Below are 12,383 nucleotides of genomic sequence, written 5' to 3' on the forward strand. Positions count from 1 at the left end.
AATTATCAGCGTACTAGGTACACAAATATTGAGGAATGCATAATCATAAGTATGTGTTCAATACATGTACATGTATATAACTGGTAAAAATGTTTGCCAAGTTTATAAATCGTTGAACAAAATAATGTTCGATGTGTTCATGTCTCAACGACGTAGTTGGGATGAACCACCAGGAATGGATCTTCGTCTGACTCCTCCCCCATCACCAACGGCAACAGAATGTGGTCCTACATACAAAAAACGCAATTCTAATTAAGCACAAAAGTATCGTTTTAATCAGCATGCAATACGCACATACCAATACACTACTAGTGCACAAAATCTCAAACAAACTGCGAAAAGAATCATGTACAAATGCTACGAGGACCATGCATGTACTTTTTGTAAAACTTTCCACCTAGCTTTACATTAGAGACAAATGGGCCCATGGAGACGAGGCTAACTGCACGTGCACTCATGATTGACTCACATGTTGCACAAGTCTCTCGATGACCTTCTCCACGAGGAGCTTCTTCTCCGTCAGCTCCTCCACATTCTCTATGTCATCAGCCACCTCCTTCAGGTACCAGTTCACTAGGTCACCTTCACGAACTCCGCTAGAATCTGGAGGGGGGAGGAGTGTACGTGATGTAGCATCAATACCTCTATCACACCAAAACATGTATTTCAAACTGTCACAATCAGGGGTATAAATCAAAGCCAAGTCGTAGTGTAATAGTTACAAACAAACATAATGTAGCTGAAGTGATCAGTGTACATACAGCAATCAACACTACAGCCTTTTAATGGCCACTCATGAAGAAAGGCTAACCCAGATATAAAGGCCACGCCAAATAAACAGTTTGTGTACTAAACAAACCCTCAGTCAATAAGGGCCCACACTTAATTGTTCCCCAAAGGTGTCCGCTATAGAGGGGTTTACTACTGACAGCTGCACCTTTGTCTGCCTCCTCGCTCTGACGCATGTGCAGGATGAGCAGGTTGGAGATGATGCGATATTCCTCATACGTAACTCGTATTTTCTTGGTTTTCACCGGCGGTTGGGTGGATGGATCTGATTGGTCTATTGGAGTGTGGCCGTTCACTCCATTCTCGCCATTGACACCATTCTCACCATTGGTCATGCAGTCCTCATCATTGCCTACAGTAATGCACATGTGTGTAAAGTTATGAAAATGCTAGAAATTGAGAAAAGTTATGCATGGACACTTAAGTAAGTTTGTTAGCGAAACACCCCATTTATTACTAGCCTTTGGTCTAAAAGTAATTGTTAAGCACATTTAATATCAGCCAGAATTTATTTTCTCAAGGGAATAATTATAACTTGATGTTAAAGGGCACAGTATAATGAGACCACCCACCATTGATGATCTGTTCATCCTCGTCAAAGTTGATGTCAGGAGTCTCCACACGAATAATGGACTTATTGAGCAAACGAAAGCCTTCCTTCACATGCTTGGGTTGTACCTGAGGCATGTATAGTCATGTAATGAACCTGATGACCATCATAATATAATATCCAACAAATCATAAGTTGTATTCTGTACACACACCTACCCACACAGGCCACTCTACACCCACACACACCCTCACTCTTCACACCTCTCACACTCCACACACCTCATCAGAGCAGTGGATCCTAGCCATGGCCTCCGCGAGTCGTATCAAACTCTCGAGCTGTCTCACGGTGATTCTCCATGACGATCGAGCCACGCCCGAGCAGTCTCTCTGCCGTAACTTCTTGTACTGCTCCACCATGTACTCACCAGAGGTGGGGCTGATACGAGGCTTGAACTGACGAGCAAACAATACGTAGCGTTGGATCTCCTCCTGAAGGGGGCGGGGTCACAGTGGTACAATGACGTATTGATTTGCAACTGATCAATTACCTATACTAGCTAATATAGTACACCATCTAAAAACCACGTATCTCCGCGGTTTTTTACGATAATTGTAACGAAAAACTTCAAATTTACCATAACTTATTCAAGCAAAAAGGCTGGTATATTATTCAGGCCGTAACTACAACCCTCCCCCCGTCCGCACCACTCACGAGGGAATAGACACGCTCCACTGCCTCTGTCTTGTGACTGTGGAGGTCCACAATACGCCTAGCGATGGCATAGTCAGTCACCTGTGGAGGAGGGGGAGCATCAATCAACACACTAGGTCAAGGTATCACACTCAAAAAAAAATGCGCAGTATTGAACCCTAACCCTGAACCCCAAATAGCTAAAAAATGGAAAAAGACAGCAGCGCTTAATTTACATTTAAAGCATGTCTTCATGCAGATATTAAAGCACTCACCCACTAAACCACCACTAACAGTGCACCTGTCATACACATTGACATACCAGTGTAGACAACAAAACCATAATTCAATTAGATAGCCAGAAAATAGTTTTAGTTCCATACTTGGGTTAATTATGATTTTGCTTTTCGTTGCACACACACACCTCGTTACACTCATCCACTATGATGAAGAAGAGGTCAAAGCGCGACATTATGGGGGCAGTGAGCTGGATGTTCATCTTGAGTGATTTTGACCGGTCATAGCGACCACCAATCGGATTAGCCGCAGCTAGGATGGATGTACGAGCATTGAGAGTTGCCTTGACACCAGCCTTGGTGATTGAGATGGTCTGTTGCTCCATGGCTTCATGAATGGCTACTTGGTCTTTGAGGTCCATCTTGTCAAACTCGTCAATACAACAAACTCCCTGCAGGGGGAGGGGCATTTAAATTAGTATGCACTGACTGTACATTAGCTACATATGAACATGATTATCTGCTACTGGTAACAAATTCAAGGTAATCCTCGTCATTTCAAAGCAGAACACATACAGTATTAACTATACCTATATACATACATGTGTAAACAGCCTAGATACGACTTTATGGATGTGTACAAGCAAGTATAATAATGATGAGAGTCAGCTCACATTGTCAGCGAGCATGAGAGCGCCAGCCTCTATAACAAACTCGTGACTCTCCTCGTCCTTGACCACGGCAGCTGTGAGTCCAGCTGCTGTCGAGGCCTTGCCACTAGTGTACACTGCACGAGGACTGAACTCCTCCACTCTCCTACACAGTGAGTAGTGCAAGGGATAGTAACGGTGTGTATGTGATGACACAAACTAAAGTCTACTTCTAGCTGGTTGGAGCTTATCAGCTCTACAGCATACAGATAGAAGCATTTTTTAACAAGGAATCCAATGGTATATGAAATTTTGAATTTCAGTTAAGTATAACAAAGTTATGACAACATTATGAAGGTCAACCTCAACACAAATAACAAAATACACTCACTTGAGGAACTGGCTCTTGCCACAGGACGGGTCCCCCACGATGCACACGTTGATGTCCCCACGGAGATGAGTCCCCTCCATGGTCGTCTTGGGCACACCACCGAACAGCATCAGTAGAACACCTCGCTTCACCTCATCGTTGCCTGAAGGGGAGAACGTACAATGTAGATAAGTAATGGCGGCTGACTGGGGATGAAGATACGTAGGTGAAATACAAATTCAATTTAGATCTGATGAAAAAAACTCAACTATCCTAACAAAGTGTTGCTAAAATGGCAAATTTTACCGAAGGTTGCCACATTCAAAAATGCCAAGTCGGTTCAAATGGCTCATTCGCAGTATACTCTATAACACTAATTGTAGGCACTTGAACTTTGTACTCACCGTGAATGGTGGGGAAGAGTGAGTTAATGAGGTTTTGGTAAAGGTTTTTGTCCTGACTCATCTCATAGATACGTGACCACTCGGCATCGGTCATCTGCTTACGAATACTCTCCGCTGTTTGATCCTCCCCTGTCAGATCACGCCCACTAAACTGGAGGACAAATCGAATGCAGTAATTGTAGGTACATGCATGTAGATGCAACAACCAAAACAACGTTAAACCTTCTAAAAGTATCTTCTAAATGTATACAGCAAATCAGATTATATATGTACTCTATACTCATCACCCCATTGTCTAACGTAACGTGTACAGGAGGCGTGGTCCTGCTTCGTCTACAAACACTCTAAACTAGACAAGAAAACGGCTAGGATTAAGAGAACTGTGGGGCTTGGGTTATACATGTACAAACAATTAGGCTGGAGGAATAAATGGAGGTACAAAATTATACTCACCCCGGGCTGTGTCTGTTGTACAGCACATGCTAGAAACGCCAGTCGATAAGTGAGGTCTCTTACACCGAGAGCCTTGAGTCCTCTCACTCCGTCCCTATCGTACCCCTCCCCACCACGCATACGAGTCGATGTCTCCGCCCTCACTCCCTCTGTACGCAGCTGTGAGACGTCAGGGACGACAACGAGCGTCCCGATGAAGTCACACTTGTCTCCAGCCTGCACCATCTCTACAGCTTCAGCTCGCAGAATAATCTCAAGACTGTGTGTACGAAGTAGGTTATAATTATGAATGAGTAACACCAGGAGCGGCACTCCTGTTAACAAGTTGAATGTGCAGTAAATGGTGGAGTCTAATGAACTTACACATGCTCACTCTACTTCAACATGTGCTACACTATGTTCTAAGACCGCAGACATCTCATCACACATGTGTTTACACGACAGCCGTCTACTACATGTATACACTGCATGTAGATGCATACACTAACTAAAGGCATAAAACGGTAGCTCAACTAATGCTCACATTAATAATTTAACATACAGACCCCTCTCCTCACCTTCGGGGGATGGAGCCTCGTGGCAGCTCCTGCTGTGTCTCCTGGATACGCACTTTCTGGAAGTCAACAAACCGCGAGGCATTGACATCAAGCATGAACCGTCTTCTGTTCTGACAGTTAGGATTCTTACATACCTGGGGAAATGAACACAGGTGTATGAGAGGGTGTGGCCTCTGGGGATGGTGTATGAGAGGGTGTGGCTTCTGGGGATGGTGTATGAGAGGGTGTGGCTTTTCTAGTGTAATTAACAGCTCAAGATAGCATACTTGCTGTACGACTGTACGTATAGCACACTTGAAACTGCCATGGCTACAATTAAAATCTTCTGCGTCGACAGGGGACATTTAATTGGGTTCTGTTCACACACACACACACACACAATCGACTTTACTAGACTTTACTAAGACATTATATTAATGATGTGAAGCACTCACTGTTGGTTGTGTAAACTTGAACTGCTGCTCCACATCAGAGATGACCGTCTGACACTCGAGACAGAGGAACGTCCCATTGGTCAGCTCGGGATGGACAGGGTGCGTCCGTACCACTTGCCCACTGATGCGTAGCAGAGTACCAACCTTGGACGTGGAGAGTTCACGAACCCTGTGGGTGAATAAGTTGACACATTATCACTCAAACATGTGAACTTTTATAAGATAGCATCTACAGTCATATAAATGCAGCCACATTGTTGACAAGTAAAAATTGTAGGACTTCAAATTAAGGATGATCCCTTAGCAATATTCTATACTCTATAGCTCTAAAACGTTTCCAGTGGGCAAATTAGGGTATTGATATTTAAAGGAATGTGGCATATGGAGTATTGCTAGCTGTCTCACTTGTGTCTGGTCGCCACATCCTCAAAGGCCACATAGTACTCCTTGGCAGTGACTTGGGCTCGATCTCTGGCAAAGTTGTGCACTGCTCGACAGAGGTAGGGGTACACACTGTGTATGGTGTGTGTGAGGGCGTGTGAGGTATGAGGTGTGAGGGTGTGTGTGAGGTGTGGGTGGTGTGAGGGTGTAGGGGTGAGTGAGAAGTGCACCAATCAATGAGCACAAAGAAAGAGTTGTTTGTTTATTTGTTTACATGTAAGTGGTTGACCACATACAAGTATGGGAGTAAAGCAATAAGTGACTAGCTGCCCAGAGTAGATTAGTTTAAGAGATGTGGTTGCCTTAGCTTGTACAGCAGGTCAGAACCACTTAACTTGAGTTTTACTAGCACTTGACTAGAAATCCTAAAGCAGCAATAATGGCAAAGAGTGGGACCCTCTGATTAAATGTGAAGGTATCACAGTCATTATTATAATACACTGTACACTAACATACTGATAGTAATGCTCCTGTATAATCGTTGCTAGCTTAGTGCTGTGCTCCTCCACGTCCTGGAAGTTAACGAGTAGGGTGTTCCTCTCTGGACGAATCAGGTTACCAGCATCGGCCAGGTACTTTAGCTCCTCCCCCTCCTTGAACCTGGAGAGTGTGAATAATAATGACATAATAGAGTATACATACTAGTTACTATCGTGAATTGCAATGCGTGCTTTTGCGAAATACTCGGAATTCGCAATTGAAAGAGTTCGGATTCGAACTCAATATACATATAAATAAGCTCACTCTTCAAGGAAATCTTGGAACATCTTTTGAGCTCGTTCTCCGAGCACATCTTTTTGAACTGGCTGGCTGGCTTGAATTCGTCCAGACACATCCATGGCTAGCCTTTGGAGGTGGTTCAATCCTAGGTTCAAGCCCTAGATTCTCTTAAACTGCTTTTCTTTCCAGTGTTGAGAGTTCACAAGTTCGCCTCCTTCTTGCGCCCATTTGCGGTAAGGAAGCGCACATGGCTTAGGGAAATTCCCTATTATAATTACACTACCAATTGGGAATTTCCCTTAATTATACACCCAAGACACACCTACTTCTTGTATCAGAGTTTTAATTACTATAGTAAATAATGTCTCTCCTTCGAGTGTCCCTGCTATGCAGAGCTGGCCTAAGCAGGCCAGTCCTCAGTGTCCTATCCCACAAAAGCTACAGCACCAACAATGAGGTTAGTCTCCAGAGTTCTCTCTAGAGATAGCCTCATGAATGTTACCCTCACACTCAGCCTGTCGGGTTCATCGGGCTCGGCAACATGGGAGCTCCAATGGCCAACAATCTACTGCAAAAGGGGCACAAACTAGTCGTCTATGATATTGCCGAGGCAGCAGTCTCTCAGGCTGTATCAGCCGGTGCTGTCAAGGCAACCAGTCCGGCTGAGGTACGTGTGATGTTGATGATTAAATGGCCAATTTGAGTAAAATTTGTACTGCAGGTGGCCAAGCAAGCCAACACTATAGTTACCATGCTGCCGGCAGGTAGTCATGTGCTCGAGTGTTACAAGGGGGAGAATGGAATATTTAGGTACGTTTGCTTTTTATAGGCCCATGTTTTAAATTTCTTTTTTGTAATTTCCAGAAGAAACAATCAACTGTGTAATTATATTACAAGAGCTCTGTTTACATTGATCTTCCACATGCTCACACGTACACGCTCACACGTACACAGCACTGTGCCACAGTCTCACAAGCTTTTTATAGGCCCAAACTCAAGGTTCTAGATTTCTTAAGAAACTATAATTATACAGGAGCTCTGTTTACATTGATCTTCCACATGCTCACACAGCACAGTCTCACGAGGTGCTTTATTGATTGACTCCAGCACCATAGATAGAGGCACTGTGAGTCAAGTGTTCAGCTCTGCACAGGAGCGGGGAGTCACCTACTTGGATGCACCAGTATCCGGAGGTTAGTCCGTCATCAGGCGTAACTCTGGCTGTACTAACTGTAATGATACTAACTCTATAGTAACTATACCGAGGCTACAGCTTCGTCCAGCTTCTAACTCCACATACCTATACGTACATGATGTGTATAAGTACAGTGTGTACAGTAAAAGCAATACCCCAATATTAGATACATGTAATCATCCTTTTTGGATTGCTTTAGCCAAAATATGCGATATACAATACTTCTAAATTACATATATAGTCAATTCCCTTAGGTGTGGGTGCTGCTACTAAGGGTGTCCTGACCTTCATGGTGGGTGGAGACAAGGAGTCATGTGATCAAGCCACATCCCTTCTCGAGTGTATGGGGCGAACAGTGGTGCATTGTGGGGACAGTGGCACAGGGCAGGTAGCCAAGATCTGTAACAACATGCTCCTGGCCATTGAAATGATTGGTACCAGCGAAGCTCTACAGCTGGGAATAAAGTGAGTATACAGTTACCGTATAATTAAGGTAGATGTTTACATGTTTACAGTGAACACATAATAGCTTGGTATGTATAGTGTAACGAAGCTTGCATACATGTACATGTACATGTGCATTTGTATTGACTGCTCCTTTTTGTTTAGTCCTTACTACTATCTTTGTTTACCCTCTAGCTATCCCATTGACCCCCCTCCCCCCCACACACACACAGCCTTGGCATGGACCCCAAGCGACTGACAGATATCATCAACGTTGCTAGTGGGCGAAGCTGGTCCTCAGAGGTGTACAACCCCTGCCCTGGGGTGATGGAGAACGTGCCCTCAAGCAACAACTACCAGGGAGGCTTTGGAACCACCCTCATGCTCAAGGTGTGCGTGGTGTGTGTGTGTGTGTGGCTTATTGATTGGTAACTTAGACATAACATAATGTTGAAGCAAACTAAGTTGCCTGGGGCTTGAATAGGAAGTTTGTGTTTCACTTGGCCAACCCCCATTAACTATAATTATTTGACCAATTCACATTAGCTCTTGGATGGATATACAGACGTAACAGTGTAGGTACATATAGATCTTTTTGAATGGCCTGTGTGGTAACTAATTGTATTGTGTGGTGCATTGTCATGAGGCTAAAGTCGATCACCCCATCCCCCCCCACACCTACAGGACCTTGGTCTAGCTATGGACGCTGCTGCCAGCTCACAATCCACTGCTCTACTGGGAAGTATGGCAACACAGGTGTACAGAATGATGAGTCAGCATGGATACGCTGACAAAGACTTCTCATCCGTGTTTAAATTTATAGAGAAGGAGAAATAGACACCAGACAGCATTGAACTAGTAACAGGAACAGATTACTATGTGTTTATGATGTTAGCAAATAGGAATCACATTGTATCGAGGTTTACTTTGTCACTGAAAGCTTTGTGTATGTGTTATGTATCTTAACTCTGTCATCATTGACACAATAATTATACAATATAGCTGTAGGAATGTATGTGGTCATGCAGACCTCACTTCAGCACTGTAAACGCAATACTTGTATCATCAATAAATGAACATAATTATGGGCTTATAAATGATATACCAATTGCAAGGCGTATCTAATTTCGTGATAATTAGCTGATGTGTGTACATACATTATACTATAAATACGTGTACTCAAGCAGAATGCCTGAATGTACTAAGTGTACTTACATAATTATAGGATTGATATGTATTTCGAATTAATCACGAGCAGCAATATACACAGTTGATTGCACAAGTATGTAATCATGGAGCCACAAACGTACATACATACATACATCTCTAACTACACAGTCATGTGATCAGTTCCCGTCCTCTTCCCCGGCCATCATGATGTCCCCCAGGTCTGCCTCCAGTGGTGGCAGGTCCAGGCTTTGTAATGGAGGGGGCAGTGTGAGCAGATCATCCAGACTGCTCCTGGGTGCGAGCGAATTGTCCGTAGGAGATTCGGTAATGGTGGGTTGACCCTTGGGGGGGTCGGCAATGGTGGACTGAGGGGGTGAACCTTTAGGGGGGTCAACGGTGACAATGGTAGGCTGGTGAATAAGGTTAGGAGCGTCTCTGTGAGACTTCAGAATATTGGGAAGTGGAGTTTTCTTAGGAAGAATCTGTATAAGAGAGAGGAATTCTATTTACTATATCAGTGGTTTATGGGAGTAATCATTTTCCTATCAGTGGTTTTGGGAAATAACAAAGCTGGGGGACTGGAAACACAAAGCAATGATGTACACATGTACACTGTACAGGCCACAAGCTGTTGCTTCCTAAGTAGGAAACTACCAGTCACTAGGTAAAGAATACATGTTGACAGGAATAAGTAACATATTTGAGCCCTTAACTGGGACGAAGCACAAATGGCTTTTAGGGCACACAAAATATGCTTTTCCATTCAACACCCATTCACGGGAGGCCCACACACCACCACTGTTAATAGGCTACTATAAACACCTTTGCTGCTATGATAATTACTGTCCTGCTTGAGTGACTATGCACTCACCTTCGTAATCTTGGTTCTGGAGCCACCCTTCCCAATCCCTCCTCTGATCACACCCCTCTTGAGGGATGCCATGCCACCTAAATCAGCAGCTCTGAAATGTTTGTGACAGGTATTGCTTGCAGAGAGGATATCTGGCACTGGATTATCACATTTTTCTTTGGTAGTGGTGTCGCTTGAGGTACAGCAACGATAGAGAAACTGATCACGACTCTTGTGAATATCTGCACGTGAACAAGATACACATAATACATACACAACTTAAGTGGGACTCAGGGAATGAAAATGAAACCATTCAGACTTTCCTCTTAATTTACGTACAAATGAGCAATACTGAGCAACCTTGTACAAGAAGATAGCAATCCAGGAAGCATATGCTTTACATGCGAACAGAAACAGAAGCCACACACACATTAAGTATCCAACTGAGAGGTTGTATAAATCACATTCTTTCAAGCATCGTTTAATTTAATTTTACATACACACATTGAATGCTTACGTTTAGTACAGAATCTTGTGAAGGGAAGAGCTTGCTGTGAGCACTTGCAACATTGAACAATACCACATTGTCTCACTCGACTCAAAGTGGGTGTGGTCAGGCTACAATAGTTTAACGTGACAGCCGTCAAGGAGGGTTCGAATTTTGACACTCGTATCAATGTTTGTATATTGGGCAGTGACTTCTGGATGACCTCTTCTTGCAGTCGGATAGATTGATTTATTTCCACTATTTGCTGTTCCAAAGTGGCTTTGAGCTTTTCAGCACGGTTACACAGTGTATTGTGTTTGAATTCTGAAGGATGGATTGTATGATTTGGTCTGCTATTGGTTTCAAAATAGGTTGAATGGACAAGTTCGTTGAGCACCTTGGTTACTTCTTCACTGTGACAGTCATTGGGAACTATGTCTTCGTAGCCAGCCTTGAGAAGTCTTGTGGGAGGAAACTTGGGACCTGGCTTTCGGATTTCAGCCATTTTAAAGTTGTATATTACTTTATCGTTTAGCCCCACCTAATTCAGATATTTGGAAATACATCATTTGGACGTAGCTCTTTGTCTCCTCCTACGTTGTGTAACGTTTCAAATACGATGAGGGTGTGTCAATAACTTAAGCCAATCAAAATGACTGTACAGTCAGGTGCTTTGTGGCTATAAAAAGAGCTAAGGATTGAAGAATAGTCAGTTTTTGTTTTCTCCCCTGACAACAAAAGCGTGCGAGAGTGCCCCGTGCAAACTCTGTTCATCTTCTCAGCGTCAGCGTGACTACTAAATTTTCTCAGAAGCACAAGCCATTCTCCGAAAACGCTTGGATCACAAAATTTAACAAGGTTGGTTTCCGTGTTAATTTTTGGCGTTTTGCATGCTTAGCTAGCTGCTACCTTATTCTCTAGACTACTATACTGTGCATTGTGTGTAATCGTGCATGCATTTTGCAACCCTTGTGTACGTGTGTGTATTATATTTAGGTGCAGAGGTCCGTAGATATTGCATAATTTTGCAGCCGTATAAGTGTGTTAATTATATTCATGTTCCACCCCCGCAGTTTGTTTTAGCATGCTATCAGAGCTCACTCTCACTCAACTGTATAAATTGATGGAGATTCAAAGAAAAATAATGGATTCTGAGCTCAGCCAAATACGACCTCCCAAGAAGGGCTCCCCTGGAACGTCTGACAGTGACAAGGGCGTGGACGTGACCTGCGAACACCCCAGAAAGAAACATCGTCGAGGAAGGCATCGTCGCAAATGGAAGCCGTATTCTTGTCTCACAATGGAAGAAAAACGCAAGCTTGAAGCCAGAGAGGCTGCAAGAGCTTTGAAGAGGGAGGCACAACTTGCAGGGAAACCCAGTGCACCGTGGAACACCACTCAGTTTATAATCGAGGACCATGGCATCAGCGAAATCAACATCCCTCAGCCTCGAGTCAGCAGAACCACTTCAATGGACAGTTCTCTATCTGACGATGAGTATTACGAAAGCCCTGAGGAGGAAGAATTTGAAAGAGGACTCTCAATCTCTATGGAACAAGATTTTGAGATGGCGTACAAAGAAGTTGCCTCGAAGAGATTGGAGGATATGAGCAAGAACCAACTGATTGAGGACTACATCAATCTTGAGCAGCAATTGGGATCAGTCAAGACTGAAGTTGAGACTGTTCGAAATCAATTGGAAGAAGTGGAAACTAAAAGTACTCAATTACAAGAAGAGAACGAGAGACTCAAACTTTTACTAATGAAACCCGAGGAACTTTCCACATAGCTATAGCTCTTGTATCATCAGTTGTGTATATACCCAACCCCCCAGCACAATTCTCGTGTTCTTAAAGTGATTGTGTTCTTATAATGAAATTCATTGTGATGTTGACTTAAACCGATGCTGTGCTTAGCAAAATTGTTATTAGCCTATTAAT

The 12,383-nt window shown here is 43.5% G+C and overlaps 4 protein-coding genes across 4 annotated transcripts; 2 read left to right on the forward strand and 2 right to left on the reverse strand.

The window, feature by feature from the left end:
* Positions 1–122: 122 nt before the first annotated feature.
* LOC135343618 (zygotic DNA replication licensing factor mcm6-like) lies at positions 123–6,553 on the reverse strand. Its single transcript, XM_064540588.1, has 17 exons — positions 6,322–6,553; positions 6,034–6,177; positions 5,542–5,649; positions 5,137–5,305; positions 4,703–4,836; positions 4,146–4,404; positions 3,693–3,843; positions 3,310–3,451; positions 2,943–3,084; positions 2,457–2,720; positions 2,054–2,134; positions 1,621–1,830; positions 1,362–1,467; positions 1,235–1,245; positions 938–1,130; positions 470–603; positions 123–227 (listed from the first exon to the last, which is right to left on the reverse strand). The coding sequence occupies exons 1-17, from the start codon at positions 6,414–6,416 to the stop codon at positions 138–140; spliced, it is 2,433 nt and encodes an 810-aa protein (XP_064396658.1). The 5' UTR covers positions 6,417–6,553; the 3' UTR covers positions 123–137.
* Positions 6,554–6,592: 39 nt separating this feature from the next.
* Positions 6,593–8,910, forward strand: LOC135343627 (3-hydroxyisobutyrate dehydrogenase, mitochondrial-like). The gene is made up of 7 exons (XM_064540598.1): positions 6,593–6,754; positions 6,812–6,964; positions 7,019–7,107; positions 7,369–7,490; positions 7,747–7,957; positions 8,170–8,326; positions 8,621–8,910. Exons 1-7 carry the CDS (start codon positions 6,659–6,661, stop codon positions 8,771–8,773), a joined length of 981 nt encoding a protein of 326 aa, XP_064396668.1. The 5' UTR covers positions 6,593–6,658; the 3' UTR covers positions 8,774–8,910.
* Positions 8,911–9,148: 238 nt separating this feature from the next.
* On the reverse strand, positions 9,149–11,061 carry LOC135343626 (INO80 complex subunit D-like). The gene is made up of 3 exons (XM_064540597.1): positions 10,474–11,061; positions 9,978–10,198; positions 9,149–9,588 (listed from the first exon to the last, which is right to left on the reverse strand). Exons 1-3 carry the CDS (start codon positions 10,946–10,948, stop codon positions 9,283–9,285), a joined length of 1,002 nt encoding a protein of 333 aa, XP_064396667.1. The 5' UTR covers positions 10,949–11,061; the 3' UTR covers positions 9,149–9,282.
* An 81-nt stretch (positions 11,062–11,142) lies between these two features.
* On the forward strand, positions 11,143–12,343 carry LOC135343631 (protein HEXIM1-like). The gene is made up of 2 exons (XM_064540602.1): positions 11,143–11,301; positions 11,517–12,343. Exon 2 carries the CDS (start codon positions 11,528–11,530, stop codon positions 12,230–12,232), a length of 705 nt encoding a protein of 234 aa, XP_064396672.1. The 5' UTR covers positions 11,143–11,301; positions 11,517–11,527; the 3' UTR covers positions 12,233–12,343.
* The last annotated feature ends 40 nt before the right edge of the window (positions 12,344–12,383 follow it).

The sequence above is a fragment of the Halichondria panicea genome, chromosome 11, assembly GCF_963675165.1.
Source record: "Halichondria panicea chromosome 11, odHalPani1.1, whole genome shotgun sequence".
NCBI lineage: Eukaryota > Metazoa > Porifera > Demospongiae > Suberitida > Halichondriidae > Halichondria > Halichondria panicea.

Excerpts from the sequence above, each read along its gene's own strand:
- LOC135343618 (XM_064540588.1), bottom strand. The coding sequence starts at position 6,416 with ATGGATGTGTCTGGACGAATTCAAGCCAGCCAGCCAGTTCAAAAAGAT. Across the intron at positions 4,837-5,136 it reads TCAAGTTTACACAACCAACA|GTATGTAAGAATCCTAACTG; the intron begins GTGAGTGCTTCA and ends TCATTTCCCCAG. Across the intron at positions 2,721-2,942 it reads CTCTCATGCTCGCTGACAAT|GGAGTTTGTTGTATTGACGA; the intron begins GTGAGCTGACTC and ends CTCCCCCTGCAG.
- LOC135343627 (XM_064540598.1), top strand. The coding sequence starts at position 6,659 with ATGTCTCTCCTTCGAGTGTCCCTGCTATGCAGAGCTGGCCTAAGCAGG. Across the intron at positions 6,965-7,018 it reads AGGCAACCAGTCCGGCTGAG|GTGGCCAAGCAAGCCAACAC; the intron begins GTACGTGTGATG and ends TTTGTACTGCAG. Across the intron at positions 7,491-7,746 it reads GGATGCACCAGTATCCGGAG|GTGTGGGTGCTGCTACTAAG; the intron begins GTTAGTCCGTCA and ends CAATTCCCTTAG.
- LOC135343626 (XM_064540597.1), bottom strand. The coding sequence starts at position 10,948 with ATGGCTGAAATCCGAAAGCCAGGTCCCAAGTTTCCTCCCACAAGACTT. Across the intron at positions 10,199-10,473 it reads CACAAGATTCTGTACTAAAC|ATATTCACAAGAGTCGTGAT; the intron begins GTAAGCATTCAA and ends GTTCACGTGCAG. Across the intron at positions 9,589-9,977 it reads CCAGAACCAAGATTACGAAG|ATTCTTCCTAAGAAAACTCC; the intron begins GTGAGTGCATAG and ends TCTCTTATACAG.
- LOC135343631 (XM_064540602.1), top strand. The coding sequence starts at position 11,528 with ATGCTATCAGAGCTCACTCTCACTCAACTGTATAAATTGATGGAGATT.